This window comes from Metopolophium dirhodum, chromosome 2 (genome assembly GCF_019925205.1).
Source record: "Metopolophium dirhodum isolate CAU chromosome 2, ASM1992520v1, whole genome shotgun sequence".
In the NCBI taxonomy this organism is placed as follows: Eukaryota; Metazoa; Arthropoda; class Insecta; order Hemiptera; family Aphididae; genus Metopolophium; species Metopolophium dirhodum.
The window spans coordinates 43408813-43430982 of record NC_083561.1 but is presented as its reverse complement, the minus strand read 5'-3'; the positions used below and the strand labels follow the sequence as shown (position 1 = coordinate 43430982).

Genomic DNA, 22170 nt, shown 5'->3' with positions numbered 1-22170 from the left:
GTAAACATTGTTATACTACGTCATATTTTATTTGTCTGATTTTCTTTTTAACTGCAGACGTAGGTAAGTATTGATTTATCGTTGACTCCTAAAACCGCACACTTGCGATAAAATACAGGGAAAAACCACACACATTTTTTAGGTTAGAACAGCACAATTTTAAAAATTGTTGTATCCAAAAACCGCACACATGACTTTGACCACTAAAAGGTCATTACTATAGTATTTTATAATGCATATGCATAGTTATATGCAAACAAAATTAAAAAATTTAAACAAGTGCTCGTAAAAAAAATAAATAATTTAATCAATAAAAATAAAAATAAAAAATATTACTATTATCCATGTATTTACTAATTTGTTTTTGTTTTTCAATTGGACGGACAATATTCTACACTCCATTATGGGACTTATACGTTTTAACCACTATTTATGAAAACAAGACCGGCTAGTAACGAGTGGCTAAATACGTGACTAAAGAATTAAGACTTAAAACGTGTTCACATGATTATTGTATAAATATATAGTATCTTACTATCTTATCCATTATTTAGTAGAACAAATAGTGTGCGATTTTAATGATTCAATAGTGAGCTAATGGTCCCTTAAATAAGATTTAGAGGCCCAGGATTGGTCCATTACGTTTTTAGTGAACCATTAAATTTAATAAATTGTTTGTGCAACCCAGAATAAAAGTGACCGACAAAGTGTGCAGCGGTTTTTGTCTATCGGCCTTATTGGGGTCGAAATGAAAAGTGTGAGGTTTTTGGATGCAAACTAATTTATATCGACGTTAAGCCATATGCAATCAATTAGTTTATTCTTCAAAATATATGATGCTTTCACATAAAATGAATCGATAAATTATATAGGTCATGAGAAGAAATTAAAATTGGGAAGGTATAACAGTGCATGCCGATATGTGTAATAGTGAAACACAATTACATTTATATATGCGAATCACCTATACATACCTAATGAGTAATCTCGCCAATAATGTATCAAGACCAATTTCGTTAAATATTTTTAAGTTTTTTTATAGTAAATTTTGTTATACGAAAATGTTTCCATCATTAGTTGTTTATAGTATTTTTTTTTTTTTTTTTTGTTAGAGAGATTGTTGTAATTAGCTATTTACAATACATGTATAGGTAAGTAATTATACTGTGAATGATTTTAAATCATTGCGATTTTTTTCTTAATTGATTGTAAATTTGAAAAAAATTAGTTTCTTTATGGAAAAATAAATAGAAACATCGTATTTTAAACCGTTTGGGAATAACAATATTATTTCTCATACAACGTATTAGATACACAACACATTTAGTATATTATATTAGTTTATTACAGGCACATAACCAACACTATGACGTTTCTTTTTTGGGGAAATCCCAACCGAGTTCCGGTTTTTCGGCCACAGCCATGTAGACCATAGCACCCCGGTTTGGCAGCGGTTGAATGGCCACGTAGGTCCGTTTGTCCGGCGTCCAGTGGCATTGATATGGAAGAGGTTTAGGTGGAGGAATTGGCTTATCGAAAGGTCCGGGCTCGGGTTTCTAAATAATATTTGTATATTAGACACAGGTGTACTTATAATCGCTTATATATATATATTAGACTAGTTGGCCGAAATAATTTCAAACCGTTTAATTTAAGTAAGTTAGATTTAATTATTTTACTCAAACCGGATGTTATAATGTATTATAATATTATAACTGCCGAGTTTTCACTCATAGTTAGTATTAATAGTTACTGTGGAAATTGTTATTGGTCTAATTTATTATGGTTTTCAAAAAAAAAAAAAATGATTTTAGATTAATCCTGTAAAATATAGTCGTCGACGTTATTTTATAGATACATACCTACTTTCTATGGGTATATAAATATTTTTTTTTTTTAAAAAAGAAAGGTTGCGAGAAAGTCGGTAGTAGTCTTCGTTTGACCTACCAAAACCCTGAGGAATCGTCTTTCAAAAGCGGTAATAATAATATTATTGCACTCAAAATATTTGACGGGTAATATTATAATGTAGCTAGGTGTCTATAATCTCTCATCCCCCTCATCTCCGTTCATCACCCGCGTGTCCACGGCGTCGGTGTTTCTGGCACTTACTCCCCAATTGCAGCAAGTCGGAAATTGTCCGGTCTCGGCAATCGTCCGCCTGACGACTCCCATGAAATATTTCATGAAATTGTTCCGGTGTTTCAACACGTTCACGTCCCTGCTCTGCAGAGCCTTTGCTCGATTTATCCACTTTTCGGTGATGCCTCTGTCTGTAGAACGAAAACGAAATCGTTATAATTATAGGTACCTATATAGTCCGACGACGACGATATAACGTGGTATACTATTGAACGCGAGACCAGTGGACAAAATTCAATGACACCATTATCATAATATTATCGAAATCAGTTATTTTGTTCGGGAAAAACAACAATAAGCATAATGCGATATTAATCGGTTTAGTTCGATAATAATTATAATAATTTAAAAGAAAAAAAAAGCCACAACGGTAAAATATTATAAAATATTACCATCCATGTCCCTCATCAGCGGTATCATAGTCTTAGCGACCTCCGTCATTTCGGTGAATTCTTGTGCGTAGTCTGTCATGTTAATACTTCGAGAATTTTACGCTGTTCTTCGAAAGATCTCAATATCGTTAAAATAAAATCTGTATATTTGTATGCTACCAATTGTTTAAAAGCAATACGAGTGTATAATAGTATTGTTTTTTTGAATAGCAACGTCAGACGAATACGCACTAGTTACCCAGCTGTTATTATAATTCCAGCCAATGCCGTATAAAAATGTATAATAATATTATTACTACCAATTTTATTAATATATTATTAGGATTGTCATTTCCACATATTATTTGCTACCTACGCTTACGATACTCAAAACATAATATTATAGTGCACTGTTTCCGGTTAGTAATAATATTGACCAAAACGCATTGAAAAGTATGATCCATTTTATTCGTGATTGGAATTAGTAAGTACCCAGCGTTGGGAATCGTCTAGATAAAATTATTTCTTCAATTATCTTATCTAGATAAAAATAATTAAATCATCTAATTATCTCATCTAGATAAATGTAATGGTTATCTGTGGTAATTTATCTAGATGAATAATATAATAATAAGAATATTTTTAAATACTGAAATAGTCAATAATTTACGAGAACCGAGTAGTGATTCCAAATTCCAATATTATTATGGTTAAAAAAATAAATGTTTACTGAAATGTTGTCAGTCTTATTTAGTTATTTTATCTTTATTCATGTTGTATCAAAAATGTAAATTGTATATTATTTTAGGTGAGAAATGACATTATTAATGAATAAATATTATCTAATTAGTAATTAGGTACTAATAAATTACACTATTTATAGTATAATTTTAAAAAAATTATCTATTTCTTTATCTAGATAAAAAAAAATGATGTTATATTTATCTTATCTAGATAAATTTTGTATGAATTATCTGTTATCTTATCCAGATGATTTTTTGGTTATCTATTCCCAACACTGTAGGTACCTAAGGCATATTTAGTATTTTAGTTATAGTTTGAATACTGAATATTATTATATTAAATGATTAATTACTGATTTAACTTAATTTAATAAGCATCTATATGAAAACAGGTCATAGTTAAAATCAAATAAGAACTTCAACAAAAATATCTAATAATTAAAGAAAGCGATAAACTTTAAAAACGCTATTTAGATACCAATAATAATTTTTATACGGTAAAAGTGGTTTTTCGAATATTTTATATAATTACTTTTTCAATTTTTAATTAAGTAAGTTTGGTAATTGGAAAAAAATCTGAATTTTGAAAACTTCAAGAGTTTTTGGTAAATAGGAAAATAGTCAACATTCAACTCAGCAGTAATAATGAGTAGGGCGTAATTACAAATTAAGTTCGATTTAATATAAGATATTAATGAGATGGATCCATACACAAGCCTTGACAATTTTTTTTTTTTTAAACTTTTTTATTAATTTATGATGGCTAGAAAGTTAATTATCAGTTAACTTTTTAACCGTTACAAAAATAGTCAATTTTAGCTAGATTTTTCATTAGCAACGCAGACATCCGAAACTTAGGTTCAAATGAAACAAAATTCACCATAGGCCAACGTCTCTAATGGACACGCAACTCACAAACACCATGGGCGAACGGCGTCCAATGGATATATATGCGTCGAACAAACACATTTTTGCCAATATACCTATAACAACCGAAAACGACTACGTAGAAAATAATTTATTTTTCAAATGAAATCCCTTCTCCCAATCAACTGTCAGATAAACAATATTATTAAAACGTCAAAAACTAACACCTAACGTGCTCTCTCTATGGTTTTCAAAACGTACATACAATAAATTAATCTTTCACAAACCTCTTTCACGAACACACTATATCATTTATCACGCCTTTGTAATTGTGCATAGTACTGACCGCCAGCCAATTAGTATCAATATACTATAATATACAATATAACTTATCAAACGTAAAAGAGCCTAAAGAGCATTATAACATTTTTTTAAACATCACTGAGCCCCAATAACAATTATGAATAGGTAGTTTCTATATTTTATAATCTACTAATAATTCTGTTTACAAGTTTTACAATTTGTTTTTTTTCTTTTACTAAATAAAATATCGTGTATAATTATTTGTCTACATTTAAAAATAAAATGTTTGATGTTCTTGATTTTGATTAGTCAGTATTCTTATTGAACAACAACATAATACTATAAGTTATAGTTAATATTAATAATATTAATAGGTATATAGATCCATAATAATTAAAAACCTTTGTTTTTTTTAAATAAAAACTGTTGATTTCTTATAATATGTAGGTACAATATATTATAATAATATGATGTTGGCTTTGTAATGAACTAAACAATTTTTTTTTATTTAAAGTTACAAGGTTTAAAATTATTGATAAACTAAAGCTAATATTCTTATAAAAGTTTTAATCATTTAAACTGAAACATAAATGTTAAAAATCTTATAGAATGTGTTTAAACAAAAATGTATCTGTCCATTGGTACTCAACTAATTTATAAAAACATTTTTATCATAAATATTATGTTTCCTAAGAAATTGCTTAACCATTGACAACATAAGTTATGGTAATAATTATACTCTGTATTATATTAACATGGAAAACAAATTTATTATCTATTAACTATGGAGTAGGTATATAAATAAAAACAAATAAATAAATAACTACAAATAGTATTGATTATACACTAATAATAATAAGACGAATAAGATAATCTAAAAAAATGTTTTACATAAAAATATTATTGTCATAATAAACTGATTTCTTAAATAATTTTCTTCCATCAGAATAAATAAAACTATTAATTAAAGGATAGAATTTAAAAATAAATACATAATAGTATAACTATTTTGGTGGATTTGTGTAGTGTGGTATTATATTACTAAAATTGATTGCCACTTATCAACATTAACTTGTGTTCAAATATTATAATATTTGTATAGTTGCATAAATAATGCATATTACTATTTCATTTATTCAGGTCATTGTCTATTATTTTAAGTTTCTATATAATATTTAGTATTTTTTAATTTTTTTTATAGATAAACGGCCGTTCAAAAAATGTTCCAGATTTCACTTCTATATAATATTCCATAAAATATAAACATTTATAAAAAAAAAATATTTAACAATAATATTAAATTTTAGCTTTAAGCTATTCTGCTTATTAAATTATTTGTAACAAGCATTCTGCATGAAGAATCAATGATTACAATGTTTATAATTTAAATCGTATTCGATTTTATAAAATAAAATATATAATCAATTATGATATATTATTGCTGTTGTCTTATCTTAATATTAAATGTAAAATACAACTTACAATTATAATTTTTATTGGTGATAATAATTATTGTATGTATTATTAAAAATAATTAGGCGTTTACTTAAATATGATTAAATTAATCATTTTAGCCTTTTTATTTATATAAATATGGTACTAACTATATTTCGATCAATTCCTATCTGACGCGAGTCGTATCAAAAATAAACTGGAAATTGAAATTACATGATTACGTCATGTATAATGTTATGATGAACAATATTGTGATTTTAGGATACTATTTTTGTGAACACAGACTTTTGGAAGGACTTGGATGGTTACTTCGAGAGTGATTATGTTTAATAAAATTATGCGAAAAATGGGTATCCTAATAGAGTTATTTTACAATACTGATAATCTAGTCGCATCTACTTTTTAGAATATTATATAGTTATGGTACTGATATGTAAAATAAAAATTACGATCAAAAACTAAAATTATATGCATATATTTTACTCAGATAATATTGGTTTAGTTTAAGAAAACAAACAAAACAAAACGATTAGGCTCCTAACATTTTTTTAACTGAGTAACCGGGAATGGAATAGAAAAACAAAATTATCATGAGGAATATCGCCAGCACAATGATCCCCTTCAAAATTTTCCATTTATAATTGTGCCAAATTATGTAACGTATAGATTTAAATGGATTTAGGAACCACATGAATGAAGCATCTGGTCGGCTGCAAAAATAAAATAATAACCATATTTTAATATTGTATTGTACATGACGTGAATCAAATGAATTTAATTCAAAATTCATATTTTACTTTGGCTTATCCAACGGATCTGGTTCATTGCGCCCAATACCCGCGGGAATCTTTTCCGCTTCGTCGGTGGTAAGCAAGTGTAACTCGGCCTCAACCTTCCCCTGTAAAATGGAGTTTTGCGAAAATTACAATAATATTACATTGTTACACTACCATGGTTTACAAACCGTCAATTCCATTTCCTCGTTTTCTTTTTTCACATAAAACGGCCACCAGCCTTTAACGCGTTTTTGCTTGAATATATTAACCATCGGTACTGATCCATCCGACTTGAGCATTTCCAACGTGCACAACTTTGAAGATTTGGCACCTCGCGGAAAATTGTTCAAGTCCAACGTTAAAGCTCCTAAACATTTAATTGGTTTGAATAGAGGAACCCTTTGTCGTTTGTCACAAGTTTACAATACTGGAACTTGTACAACTAGCATAGGTACTGTTTTTACGTTTATTTAGAATAATTTGAGTAAAATAAGGTTATTAATGCTGTTTTTCTAATATAACTTGTAACTTGTAAATTCTAAATTCTAATAGAAATTAGATATAATAAGATATATTGTTTAACAAAAAATGAGAACAAATGCACTTTACCACACTTCTCATGAATTACATTTTTTTTTTGCGAAAATCATTATTAAAGAAGTTATGACAAAAAAACCTTAAAAAACTTCGGGTCTTCGGTAAAGTACATTTTCCAATAAAAAGTTGATCGTGTATAAGGCACTCACTCGCTACGCTCAACAAACTAAAAAAATCATCTTTGTTATGAAAAACTAAATTCGAGTTAATCTCAAAAACTAACTTAACCATAAAAAGTATCATATTGAGAATTGAATCCCCACTCTCATTTTACGGATGCACCAAACATTATGAGTATTTTTATCATTACTTTTTTGATGATGGTTTCCACAAAAAAAAAAAACAATTTCAAAATCAGCGTTGTAAATACGTTTTTAAAATTTTTGTTTTTTAATATTTGTTGAGACCGTGGTAAACTGCATTTCAGACCGAAAAATGTGTCAACAAATCCATATAATTGTTAACACATGTATTACCGTGCATCACTTACTATCCAGCATTATATTTAGTTTTTTAGTTAATATAAGTGTCTAGTTTCGACATAAAAAATTGTTAAGTTTTCCAATTTTGACCAATTGTTGATGCTTTTTATTATAATACTTACGTTAATGTTGTGAAAGTCATATTATAAAAACACTCGTAAAATAGTAATATCACTATTTCTGAACCTTAACACGCATCAACTATTTGCAATCATGCTATAACTATCAGCTATCGCATTTACCCAAAAAATCGTCAGCTGAAAAATGATCAGCATCCCACACTTGAAGCTCGAGCCTAGCCGGTATTTTACTCTCCGTTTCATCCCACGAGAACAGTGATTCTTTTTTCGATATAACGATTTTCTCTTCCGCCACTAAATAGTCGAACGGAAATAGAAATCTCCAATTGAAATTGCCCTCTCCTGTCAACGACCTGTAATGTATGTCTGTGCTCTGACAGTCATCCGGACCCTTCAACCACCTGTGTATATAGTAATTATTATCATGTTATATATCGTGATTTTTATATTATGTAGCGCTATTATGGTTTATGGCAATCGCAATCACCCTTTCACGTAGATGTCACTCATCTTTTCGCCCGTGAAAAATGCGTCGTCTTCTAATACTACGTCGTCCGTGTTCCAAATGATCACTCGCAACTGGTATGATTTTGGTTTCCTTGGCGATATGTCTAACGCCGGGCCCGGCAGTGGCATATCCATCGGAAACATGTCCACCCACATTTCTAGTTTGCCCTAAGTGTGTGAATCAGTGTAAATACTATTGTTACAGTTCATCGGACAAGTTTTTATTTCATCGAAACATTATTTTGATGGCGACTTACTCTTTCGATTCCCGCTTTGTCCGCAATAAACAGCGGCCTAGTCTCAATATGTTCGGGTACAAGGTGACAACCTCTTCGCGGTATTTCGTGCCAGTTGTGCAAGACGGCTAACGCCATGTGTTCTTCCGTACCTAAAACAATACTTATTAAACGTCTGTGATAAATTGAATTTCATTCTGTATTCTAGATGTTCCACTTGCCTTTAGCACAATACCATTCGATTGTGTCGTCGATATTATTTTGAAGACAAAATGTCTTAGTACCAATTTTAACCGTTCCGTTTAAATACACTGGTGGGTCTAATTTAGCCTCTTTGCATAATTTGGCTAATATTTGTGTTGGTTTCATTGAATCTCTCCACCGATTGTACCCCGATCTAAATGTTTGAATAAAATATATAAACAACTATTTATACTTAAGCTCTGGCCAAGATAATTTGACACTACTTACAGTTCATACGTTTTAGGAATACCACATATCGCTCTATGTCTACTATAAAATCGATTTTCTAAGTCTATTCTGGTCTCTCCTATTAAATCATCTGATCCCAATAGATCCCAATCTAGTATTTGCACAGTTAACATCGAGTCTTGTGGGAATGTCGCTTCGATTTCAAAACATCTAATACGAATAATTAAATGTTAGTATATACAATATTTATATTTGTAAGTAAAACATACTTTCCAAAAACCGGATTGAGCTGTTTTGAAATGTAATTGTCTTTGTCGCTAATTTTTTTTGAGCCTAATTGTAATACTACATATGGATCAGCTTTTCCATTGATATCCATAGGATGGAGATCATTAGCTTTTACAATGTACACTCTAACCAACACATGGATTGGATCATTTGAAGGTAAACCTTGAAAAAATCCGTACTGCGGATCAAAGCCCATTATAGTATGATCTTCTATGTCTTTCGGTAAAGGCCATTTATATACTTTTATTGAACCCTGAAATTCATTAAAACTGATGTTTATTACAATGTTGCAACGAAATGATTGTATACATATTACTTTAAATGTCCCCACTATCCGAGCGTCATCTTCGACATCATCACCTGTTTTTTTACCCCGATACAAATCAAATGGTAATAACCATTCTCGAAAACCATTGAATTCGGGCTGTGCCTCAAGTTCGTTTGAATATATCTATTTAATTTGAATAACAAGCCGTTATTTATTAATTTAATAAAACTACGTAGATTAGATTTAATAAATCTGATTTATTAAATACAAGTAGTTATTAGTTAATAGTTTATTTACCTTCATAGTAGCAATTTTGGTAATTTCCCGTTTCCTTTGAAATTTTTTTGGACTTAATTTTGCTACAAAACGTGATGCTTTTGAACTTTTTTTGGGCGGTTTCACTTCAATTTGGGTAGGTTCCATTTGAATTGGTAATAGTCCGTTAGTGTCTCCATATGCCATTTTTCGGTTTTCCTAAGATAAGTATTAATTGATTAAATTGACGATGAACTTTATTTAATAGTTATTGTGTACAAACTTCAATAATAGCGCTTTCAACAGAAGCAAAATATTTTGTCCACCAATCACGGCTATCGTCATTTTTCAATTCTATTATTTCCTCGACACTTTGTATCCGATTTAATCTATTTAATTGTGTCTTTATGTCTTTTTGTGTCAGATGACTAGAACCCTAAAATAAAATAAGCATTGGTCAAATCATGTTAAGTTACGTGGGTCACAACTTACATAACTAATGTTGATTACAGCATCTTTATTGTCTGAAGTATTGTTCTTTCCATTAGGCTGTGTATTATTGTTATTATTAGTATTTTGCTCACTTTTAGTAAATCGACTAGTGCTCACTTGATTTTTTTTTGGATTGATTTCTATAAATACATTATACTATATAATATTTTAATATAGGTACATGCTTGACAAGTACATTGTTAAACTGATCATAATAATATGTTTTTATACATGTGTAGATTTCTCATTTTATCGTAATAGTGATGCTTAGAAGTATTAGTTTTGTTGTATTTAATTGATGATGAGATTAAACAATAAATATGAAATTTACTTTTAATTTTAATCAAAGTTGTAGATTTTCATAAGTAATCATTGTTTTAAAATTACTTAACTGAAAAAAGCTAATACAAATAACAATATTTATCTAGCTGTATTACTCGTCGTCCGAATTTGTTCGGGAAAAAGTTTTATGTTTCTTTTAATTTTTAATTTTACTGGACAGATGGCACCACTCGAATAGAATTATTCTTATAACCGGCTCCGAAGTATGCTCTTTAAATTTTAAAAACTCCGTTCGAATGCGTTTAAATAATAACATTTAAATAATATAAAGATGTAAGTACACGTTTAACTTATAATATTAAAATTTATTTGTGTAATAAATGCTGTAAGTTAATTGTAATTAATGTTAATGTTAATACCTATTTTTAGTTTTTTTTTAAATATAATTTTTAGACAATAATTAGATATTTGTTTTAATGGAGAGGAACACGTAAAAGCACAACTTCCGAAAAAAAGTTAAATCATTCATGAAATATAATAAAATACAAAGTAAAAAATTATTTTGCATTCTTACGTTGTAGTTGTTGTAGCGATCTATTTCGTTCGAGTGCTTCTCTTTCTTTCTTTGTTGTTGGTACATACATATATCTATGGATTGAGTTTATAAGATGTGTACCTACCAAGGTAAATCTGCCAAAACTCCTACAGTCGACTGCGCGTATTGTGAGAGGCGGGCGATAAAGCTCTTGTTCCGGAAGCTCCTATAAAATACATCAATAATAATATTGCAGTTCAATGTACCTAGAATAACATTATGAACCTATTGAAATAATTTTCAAATACTATTATAGATTAAATAGCAATTATAGTATTTTTTTTCAATAATTTACGACTCTTACTAGCTCTAAAAATTTTACTGGAGTACTGAAATTTGGATTCTTGCGTGCATTTTGAATTATAGACGAGTAGAGTATGTGACCGGCGCACTCAATATCTACACGGGGCTTGTCTACAGTCATCAAGTGAACACGCTTCAGGTCTCGCAGTCCCCAAAATAATACTTCAATCCTGAAAACAATTGTGATTCATTACTTGTTCATTAACTGTCTTTGTTTTTTTTTTTGTAAATCCATAATACTGTTAAAATTATTTGAAAAAGTTTTTGGAAATATGGTCCTAAAATGAACACTACAATTCTAATTTTAATAGATACATTTTTAATGGAAATAACGAGGATGAGCATGCTTGGTGAATCACCTTAGAATCTAGTTAACTGCTTATGTATAGTGTATAGTCATATTTAACGATGTACATTGTGGTCGAGCATGAGGTCATCGTATCGCCAGTAATATTAAACGTAAACCATAGTAGGAAATTAAAAATAAATAATTCATTGTAATTAAATATTATCGTTAAGTACCTATATTTTGCTAACGTTGGTCTAATATCTTTTGGAATCGGTAAGATTGGTTCACAGTGTTGTCCGTCTACTATCGAATAAATATCCTTAGGATTTGGCAACGGTGGTAATATTGCACTTTCGCCAATTAGTGCGTTAGGGAGCTGTACAAAAACACATCAAATTACAAATTATGTGTTTTGGTTAGTACATATTTTATACATAAAATAGATAAGTATATATTTTCAAATATCGAACTTGTAATAATTCGAACGTCGCTAAAAGCTCTCCGGCGTGTTCCATGCCTCTATGGACATCATACCATTCCAACGACGGTGGGAATTCCGGTCTTACATAATCGTCTTCCAAAAGTTTCACGTGTGGTTTAGCTACGGTTCTTCCGATAAATTCAGACTTTCCCTATAGGCAACACACGAAAACAGTCAGTTTACGTTTCCCATACGAAACAGAACAGTTACCACTTTGTCTTGATCGAATATTTCCACCACGATGGTCGGCGGATGCTTTTTAATGTCATCTTTCGTCCCGTACAGAATCACTTCGTCGATGATCAACAGTTCATCCCAGGTGGGACTTAACGTTTCGTCGATTACCTGTAATGTGATGATAAGCAAACTGTTTAACATCAAAATCTAACAGTCTGACGACCCGATTGAATATAGTATCCAGGTATATGTTATAGTATAATATACAACCTACTTGTGTTTTGGTCGAGTTTTCGCAGAATATAATTTGTGCGTACGGATCGGACAAGCCGGACGCGTCGGAACCTATTAACGAACGGGCTTGATACATGTACGCCCTCAGTTGAAATGTCTAAAATAAACACACCAGTGGTCAATGTTGTAACGAATCAATTACATTTTTTAGAACACCTGTTCACAAAAAGCATTCACAATGTTCATCCGGATAAAGAATACTTAAAAAAAGTATTCGAAGATTATTTTAATTTTGATTAATTCTAATTTGTTTAATATTTTGTGTAAATATAATATTATTTATACACACATCCCTTATTAAGTCTAATATGATATAAAGGAACGCTCTTTTAATGTCCCATGTGAAACCCATTTATGTTATAACAATTATAATTTATAGATGTTTTGAAAATAGCGTTGTAAACGTTGACATATTATATTATGTAATAAATTTGGGTTCAAAAACTTTTTTCGCCATTGATGAAAAATATTGTTGGAAGTTTAAAGTATTTTTCACATAAATAAATAGTACAAAACATGTTTAGAATACGTATTTGAATAATAATTCTCATAAAATCTGCCCGTTTAAAATGTATTGTTCTTGAGCAGGTACTAAAGTATTAAAACACCAGTTATTATAATTGAATTATTTAAAACACTGCTAGTGAGATTGTTATAAATCAGTCAAGAATCACGGTGCAGTTATATGATCGCAGTGGAGAACCTACAAAAGTAAATAGACTTACATATTTTTCACAATAATGAATGTAGGCCGGCGGTGGCAATCTCGGATTTTCCGAACTGTACAATTCAGGCGTGGTGTTATAACCTTTTGGCAGACCGTTCGAGAGGTACTTCTTGTGTTTCATTTGCCCCAACCACGTGTACACTTGCAATTTAGCTGGTACTGCCCAACCAGACGAACCGTAATTTTTCTTTCCCGGTAACTGAAATCATAATAATAAAATTGAATACCTTAATTATTTACAATATTATGTTCATTGTGTTTGACAATAATTGTATTTTAATCGAAATACCTTTAAGAACATGCTGTGTACTTTTGAACAGAATTTTCCGCATTCTTCGTCTGCTACCGAATATATTAAGTGCCTAGTCATGATTCGTTGATAAGCTACTCTCTTTCCGTTGCTTACCATCCATAGGAAAATGTCAGGCAATGCGTGTTGCGGCTAGAAATCAAAGTAGGTACGACGATAAAAAAAAACTGAAAAACGTATTTAAATTATACAAACATCTTCGATGAGGACTTTGATTTTTTGTAAGTAGCTCAGTGCCGTTCTGTAACGTTCTTTGAATGAATTTTTGGTAACTATAGCTTTCAAAGTTCTTGACATTTTTCCAATGTGTTCCTGTATTTTTAATTTACAATTTCGATAAATTATTCAATGTAATAAACAGTTTTTATAATAATTACTATCTCTCTAAGGCATAGCTTCATTCTCTCTTTGTCTAACTTAGTTTTTCCTAATCCCTGACCACACCCTACACCCTTTGTGAAATTCACGTATCGGTTGCAACTAATTGACAGTTCGTCTAAGACAGATTTTAGTTTTTCTTCCTTATCCGGATCATCATCGTCAACCAAAAATGACACTTCATTCAGACCTTCTTCCTGTGCACACATAAAATATTATAATAAGTAACAACTTAAAAACATCAAATATTTATAAACCTATAACATGCCATACCAGTTTGTCCGATATTTTATTTATAATATTCGAGTTGTACATTCTTCGTCTGTAATCTGGCCATATTGACTTGACATGTAAACAAGGCTTGTCTTCACGCAATGGCAAATAATAATACACCTTATCGTTGGATATCGGCTTTATGGCTGCCGTTGTGCTTTGCCACGATTCCGAAATAACGCTCTCTAAAACATTGTGATCCGTAAAAGATAGACAACCATCGGGATGTATAAATTATTCATAAAGTAAACGAAAACTTACCGAGCACGTTGACTTTATCGTGATCTTCTTGAGAACTAGATTCGTTATGGCCATCAATCATATTTCCAGCATTCCCAATACTGAGTTCGAAAAATATTGGTTTCTCTCCAAGTTTCTTGTCGATCATCGATGCATCTAAAATGGTCATGAACAAAAAGAACTCTTCGTTTTTACAGTACGAAGTCTGGAAATCAGAAAAATGTCGATGAATAAGTCAATAAATTATTCAAAAACGAAATTATGTTTTACCTCTGTGATGGGATAGGTAGGTTCAACATCTACACCGGAATTCATAAATTCCGTGTTTTCGGTGATTTCAGTTCGTATCGCTACTAATACTCTTGCCCTGTATGAAACACCTTCTCCAAGGCCAGTATTAAGCGTCGCGTGCTTGTCTAAAATACTATAATCTCTTGTTGATCCGTACATGTGTATGAACGTGGGACCGAATGTTGGGGGAAACCCTATGATACCAATTTAACATTTTTGTATTGTATATAATTTATTTACGTATAAAATAAGCTATCAAAAAGTTCAACAATTTATCATTATAAATGCAAGGGATTTACTCCAAATTTGAATCGAATTCAATTAGAAATTATTTAATTATTTAATGTAAATTCGGGATATGGGTTCAGTTTTTTAAAAGAGATATTAAGAGGACGTGATACTCGCATGTGTTGTCTCCGTCTTACAAGTGCGTAACATAGCAAATTGTACGCAAAGCAGAACATATGTAGTACCGTTAGCTTAAAAATTAAAGTGAATTGACCTCTTATAAAATCTAAAGGTAAGATTATTATCTAGACAACCTCTTGGGATTTTTATTATATTTTAATTTTAAAGCAAACTATGAGTATTTTAAAATTGTAAATTGTTCGTACATTTTAAAGTACTCATAACTCGCTTAAAAATTAAAATATAATGAAAAGCTCATGAGGTTGTCTAGATAATAATCTTACCTTTAGATTTTATACGAGGTCAATTCACTCTAATTTTTAAACTAATGGGGAGCTACACGTGTTCTGCTTTGCATAAAATTTGGTATGTTACGCACTTGTAAGACGGAGACAACACATGCGGGTATCACGTCCTCTTAAATATGTATTATATTACTATAATATTAGTATTACATTTATTGATTTAATAATATTTAAAAACCTATTATATATTATAATATCTTTGGTGTAGACTGTAGATGGTGCAATACGGTAGTTGTTAGTTGTTACTTACATTAGATTCAATATGATTATTGATTATAATATTATATGTTTACTAATTAGTGAATATTTCGTTTTTGTATCTTATGTAAAACTGTATAAATACAAATTAGTTGCCTGCAGATAAGTTTATAACAAACACTAAGAAAAATTATTCATAAGCCCCAGACATTTAATATCGCTTAGAAATACAATAAACTTTAATAATAATATAATATTATTTTGACGGACCGCATGTTAAAAAATGCTTTGATAGCTTATAATAATATTGTCAAAGATATTATCAGACTATACACAGTGTAAGTATATTTAAGAACCTCTTTCGCCGTCGTTTGATATTGTCTTCAGGTCGATGAAGTGCGTGCCAATAATCGTGTTTACTGGATCATTGTCCCTCAGTTGAATTTTTATCCGCTGGCAGAGCGGAGGAAACATCTCGGAGAAAACAATTTGCTCGTTCCACACAGGCGAATAGCTGTGTTTGCGTACGCTCGTTTTGCCCTTAAGCCGACAAATTCAGTCACGTAGACCAATAATATACAATAATAATGATAAAAATGCAATCGCTAATTTCTCAATCATATTATTTTGTATTCACACCGTCGCGGTCGTTCGGCCAAATTTTGAAAATTCTATGTCTATTTCATTGCGAAATAATACTAATACAGTCACGATATTACTTTATCGTTTTCGATAGCACACCGTCGAAATTTAAATCTCACGCACTAACGACGCATTAACAGAACAATGGTTTATTGTAATGTACATATTATTAATATATGTAAGAGCTATGGCTCCTATAACGATGGAATGCTTTGAACGTTTAATTAAACTCTGAGTGCCGTGAAGTTATGGAAACGCGAACTGTAGTGTTTCATTAAAACGCCAGTAGCGAGGTAATAACGAAGACGTTTTAGTGCTAAATATATTATTATTATAGGTAAATCCATTATTAGCTTAACGCTTAACATATTAAGTAGACGATATATTTATTTATTTATTTTAATCGTCAAAACATTGTGTATAAATATTACAATTATATAAACGTACTTCATATAGTATACTAATATAAATGTTGATGCCTAATCCCTGTAAGCTATGGTTGTAGCGGGATTATGGAGTTTAATATATAACTTACTAATAAGTATTTAATTGTTGAATTATGATGATATTACATCTAATACATAAAAGTCGTACAATAATATGTGATCTATATGCATTAACGCTAAAAGAAAAACATTAAAATCATTAAAATACTTAGTTAAATAGTTATTACTTATTATATTGAATTAAGGTGAAAAGCGGTAGGACTACTAGCGGGATAGATGTGCATACCATTTTTTTAATTTCCAACTTAAAATGTCTATATAATATGTCGTTGACTTCATTATTGATGGTTTCGACCATATCGATTGTTGGGCTATAATCTTAATTTTTTGGGGATTAATACACAATATGCAGGTGCAGGTCAAATTCGTAAATTCATCGGTTATTTGATTTTGTCGAGTCAGTTGTACTTGTGTACTTATTACCTACGATACTCTACAGAATAAGTGGGTCAATGCGTAGTGCGTACGAATATATTTTATATTATCACGGATTATAAATATTATGAACAGACTTAGTTTTTTTTTTTATAGTGACATCTGATTCGATCAACTAAACTTTATTTATTATTAAATGCTCATAACTCATTAAGATTTAAACAAAATACTATACCTGTTAGTCTTAAATGTCATTAGGAAATAAATGTCTGATGACTGATATTAATATTTATAAATGATTTGTACATACTTTATTTCAATACTAAACTGATATTTATCTGTAAATCAACTTTATGGTGTTCTTTGTGTGTCAAAATGTAAAATGAACATTTATTTCATCAAAATAAATGACGAAGTATCCATTTTTTCATAAAAAAATAATATTTGAAACATTTATATAAATCTGTCGTAGGTATTCTTTGTAAGTCCATCAAAGACTATATAATATGATGCTATTTTTAGACGAGTTTTCATAAATTAGGGTAAATAGAATGAAGCAAATCGATACTTTTCATAAATCATTAGTAATGCATTATAAAACGCTTTGTATTAAATATAAATTATTGTGGCTACAATAAACAGTGTAGGTAGAGGTTTCGTAATAATTTTTAACTATTATTAATATTGATTTCATTACGATAACCTAACCTATGTATAGTAAGTTGTTAACTACTTAATATTGTTTATTTCGTTTAATTTGGTAGTTAACTTAAAACGGATTCGTCGTGACGCCTGTGAAGGTATTAGAATATAATTTTTCAATAAAAACGAGTCTTTTATCTGTTTTTACATTTTAGTGTTATTTTTTTTTGAAGATACAGATACAGATTTTAATACAGATAAATGATTCAGTTAAAGTTCACATGTATTTTGAGAATACGATATTGAATGTTAGAGATTGTTTAGACATGAATCATGAGTGTACTAACTAGTAGATAATATTAACTATGAGTCTGACTAACAACCTGGACTCAGTATTTTGTTTAGCTTTTCTTATATTAAAATTCAAAAATATTAGTACAAGTACAATTTTATATTTTGTGAAAAGTGAGACGATAAGGCCCAACACTTTTATTATTTCATATACCTAAAAATATCCTTGATCATCAGGAATTATGTTTAAATATCCATGTCAATTTAAATCGAACATTATTCAATCGTTATATTTCTGTTACTTTACTTTAATTGATACCAAAGTCATCAATCGATTTTAATAATATTATTCTATGAATTTATAAATTTTTTATACAAGATTCCCCAATGCGTTTATCTGCAATATTACCGAAATTCCTACCATAATACGTAATACATGCATAGGCGTGCGCAGACTTATGTGGCAGACGTGGCTACTATTTTTTCGATCACCCACCCATTCAGAGTTCAAACTGTCCCCTCTCAGAAAAGTGTACATGCCTACTAAAATGTGCATGAATAAAACATACTCAAACAGAAAATTAAAGTGTAATGTATACATTAAATAACCCATCCCCCGTATTGTGGAATGCGCAATGTCATCGTCACGGTAATATACTTCCAAATTCCAACAATCAGGTAGAAAAGACTTGAGGGGAATAATTTTTTTTTGCCCATTTTTTGGTGCCAAAAAATAATAACTTTAGGTGCGACTATAGCCCTACCAACCAAACCCACCGTCGTACTCCCCTATGGCAATAATAAATTAAATATCGATATTATTATGATACTCGCGGACAAAATATATTTTGGCTTCAGTGGGCGGTAACGACCTCGACGACGGTGACAAAATTACGTTATCGATGCGGTTGACTTACGGTTAGCCCGGCGAACGATACTTGCACGAAAGGGTCAACAAGGTCTCGGTTCTCTCCAGTAAACGCTTTTTTCACGTTCGCCACCAGCGTGCTGTTCATTTTTGGCAGGCCGTCGGCCCTGTATATTCGAACCACGTACTTGGCCCTCTGCCGGTCCACCGGCACTCCGTCCGGCAACAACAGGTTGCTGAAATAATCATATTTTAATTTCAATGTTGCAGCAACGTGCAATAGACATCCTGCACGAGTGATCCATCAACGCTCGTAGTTATTATATTTTATCGGTTTAATTATTGTAATAAATAATAATAATAATTATTATTATTATTATTGTTATTACAGTATCGTGATCAGACCAGATTGCATGCCCGCAGCCAGCATCATTACATATATACATGTGCAGTCCACCTGCAGTCCCTCAATCAATTACCCCAAACCTTTCTAAAGCTGCAGTGTTTCCCGCCGGGAAGTGCGTGCAGTATAGAATTCTTACTTTTTTCCGCCATAATAATATAGTATTAATTCCAGTAAATTTTTTTACACGCAAAACAATAATTTTTTTTGTGTACATGAAATACGGTTTTGAAAAATAAGTTTAAAATGTTTACTATTTTTATCTTAGTTATTTATAAGGAGTTTCATTTATTTTAAATTATGGCAGCGTTTAACAAACATTAAACCAACAGTAGTCTATTATTTATAAACATGAAAAGTTTCTACACAATAGCTGGAGTGGGGTGGTAGGGTAAACCACGAACATTTATTAAAATAATAAGGTAAAAATATTCGATTATTATGTATTCAAATGTTCGAAAATTAAAAATAATATATAGCTTGATGTTGCGAAAAAAATAAACACAAACACAAAATATAAACATCACAACTTGCAGCTCACGAATATAATAATGTATTATTTATAAACCTTTTACTATTTTTCTTGTGGAACATTTTTAATCAAAAGTTCAGCGATATTTTCCCTGAGACCTGAGTAAGTAAATAAAATATTCTATTGAGGATTTAAAAATTCGAGGATTTTATACGTATGGTTTTTCGTTTAAGCCCACTTAGGTAAACACAGAATGGATTGGTGAATACAGTTATAAATGTATAATATTTTTCACGGATAATACCACAAACACAATCTTACCAGATTAATTTGACAAAGGGGACATAACACTATTAATACGTACCAATGGGTCGCTTTGCTGTGTTTGAGTGTACTTTGTCACTGAGTAGGTCACTGTAATTTATATGTTAAATTTTAATTTAATTATTAACTATTGAATACGATAAACGATTTTCCCGGTGAGTCAGTGCAGTTTATTTCAAAGGATATTTTATTAATTTATTTAAATAGATTTAAGTAGTAAATATACAGGTTGATAGCCAACTGAAATACAATAATATTATAAAGTAATATAATAAGTTAATAATAGTACAATATACAGTAGAAATCGGTTATTACGAGTTTCGAGGGCCAGCTAGTTTTTCTCGTCATAACCGGTAGCTTGTCATACACCTTATAACGAGTATTTGTTATAACCGGTCAATCACAGTAACCGGTTGGAGGGCCAGAGCCGGAAGGATGGCCAAATGTTAGGTTAGGTTAGGTTAGCCAATCAGAACGTAATTGAGGATAACTGCCTGAGATTTTGACAATACCAACCTATGTTGTGTATTAAAATTAAAGATAACATTTACGGATCAAAAAAAAAAAAATAAATAAAATACAACTAGTAGGCTGACTTAAATAATATGTATATAATAGGAAAAAGATAACGACCAGCTCGTTATAGCCGAACACGTTTCAGTAGACTTTATTTTGCTTAATAACTTATTAGAGAAATAAAAATTCCGTTTGTAATACACCTCCTTATAAAAATAATATTTTACTATGTACAACAACTTACGCCTCAATGTCGTCTTCGTCTTTTTCTGTTTTTGGTGGTATTTTAATAGTGTCTCCTTTTCCGATTACGCTGATGTCACATTTTAGATATCCTTTGGGTCCGCCAGCTATGTCGTCGGGGTCGGTGAGAAGTGCCCATTTATGATAAAATTGATGCTCTGAAATGTCACGGCACACCAACGTTATAGTGATTTTTATATTGGAATTATACAATAATGAAAAAAAATAAAAGATTCGTTTAGGTCTGTTTTTTTTTAATTACTAAAAATAAATCTAAAAAATAAATAATTGAAAAAAGAACGTGGTAAAAAAAATAATGAACGAAACCGTTTTCGATCTCAGAACCTTTTTATTGTTTCTTAAAAGTTTAGTGTAGCTATACCTACTCGGGTTTCATCCAATACACAAATATTTTTAATTGCTATTTGATGTTTATTTACGCACAACTGTTTTAGTTATTTTGTTTACAATCACTTTGGCTACTGTAAAAAAATCACTGGGGTTGAGTAGAAGAAAATATATTATGAGTCGAAAGAAAAATAATACTTATCATTTTTTAGTTTAATATTACTTATTATTTTTACGTTAATAATTAATAATATAAAGGTACTTTTCATGTAATTCGTTTGTAATCAGTTAAATTGTACGCTTTTGTATTATTTTATATCAACCTATAAACAAAGAAAATAACAATTGCTGGTAAGATTTTAGTAAAATCTATATTAGTAAATTCACTTTCTTAATAATAAACAATTATTACGTTGTGCATCAAAACTGTTTAAAAATGTATAAAATAAAAAAAAATTGAGATTTGTGCCACATTTAAGATATTATAATTTAAACATTTAACAGTGATTTTTTAGGTATAGTTTTCAATTATATAAAATAAAATTAATCAATTATTATTACATTTATTGTGTATTCAAAAATAGCGTTACAGTGCGTTAATGATTTATACACTTAATTGTAATTAGTATTGTCTCTCGTTAGTGTGTTATTAAATATTTCAAGACTAGTTATTATGAACATTTTAATTAATTTAC

At 30.1% G+C, this 22170-nt stretch overlaps 2 protein-coding genes across 2 annotated transcripts in view; both read right to left on the bottom strand.

Moving 5' to 3' along the window:
- Positions 1-465: 465 nt before the first annotated feature.
- On the bottom strand, positions 466-2613 carry LOC132938953 (uncharacterized). Its single transcript, XM_061005931.1, has 3 exons — positions 2535-2613; positions 2113-2273; positions 466-1556 (listed from the first exon to the last, which is right to left on the bottom strand). Exons 1-3 carry the CDS (start codon positions 2611-2613, stop codon positions 1365-1367), a joined length of 432 nt encoding a protein of 143 aa, XP_060861914.1. The 3' UTR covers positions 466-1364.
- Positions 2614-5986: 3373 nt separating this feature from the next.
- Positions 5987-22170, bottom strand: part of LOC132939547 (otoferlin-like) — a 30530-nt gene continuing 14346 nt past the window's right edge. The window contains exons 5-33 of the mRNA XM_061006774.1: positions 21129-21285; positions 19219-19405; positions 16202-16385; positions 14914-15128; positions 14665-14848; positions 14404-14588; positions 14130-14327; positions 13948-14064; positions 13732-13884; positions 13441-13641; positions 12696-12812; positions 12455-12589; positions 12234-12395; positions 11997-12139; positions 11476-11644; positions 11151-11337; positions 10295-10434; positions 10086-10238; positions 9845-10021; positions 9596-9730; positions 9261-9532; positions 9031-9201; positions 8781-8956; positions 8581-8711; positions 8304-8491; positions 7979-8217; positions 6846-7024; positions 6679-6779; positions 5987-6591 (exon numbers count right to left, since the gene is read on the bottom strand). Coding sequence (XP_060862757.1) covers positions 6411-6591; positions 6679-6779; positions 6846-7024; positions 7979-8217; positions 8304-8491; positions 8581-8711; positions 8781-8956; positions 9031-9201; positions 9261-9532; positions 9596-9730; positions 9845-10021; positions 10086-10238; positions 10295-10434; positions 11151-11337; positions 11476-11644; positions 11997-12139; positions 12234-12395; positions 12455-12589; positions 12696-12812; positions 13441-13641; positions 13732-13884; positions 13948-14064; positions 14130-14327; positions 14404-14588; positions 14665-14848; positions 14914-15128; positions 16202-16385; positions 19219-19405; positions 21129-21285 — 4937 coding nt within the window. The 3' untranslated portion in view covers positions 5987-6410. The remainder of the gene's footprint in view (positions 6592-6678; positions 6780-6845; positions 7025-7978; positions 8218-8303; positions 8492-8580; positions 8712-8780; positions 8957-9030; positions 9202-9260; positions 9533-9595; positions 9731-9844; positions 10022-10085; positions 10239-10294; positions 10435-11150; positions 11338-11475; positions 11645-11996; positions 12140-12233; positions 12396-12454; positions 12590-12695; positions 12813-13440; positions 13642-13731; positions 13885-13947; positions 14065-14129; positions 14328-14403; positions 14589-14664; positions 14849-14913; positions 15129-16201; positions 16386-19218; positions 19406-21128; positions 21286-22170) is intronic.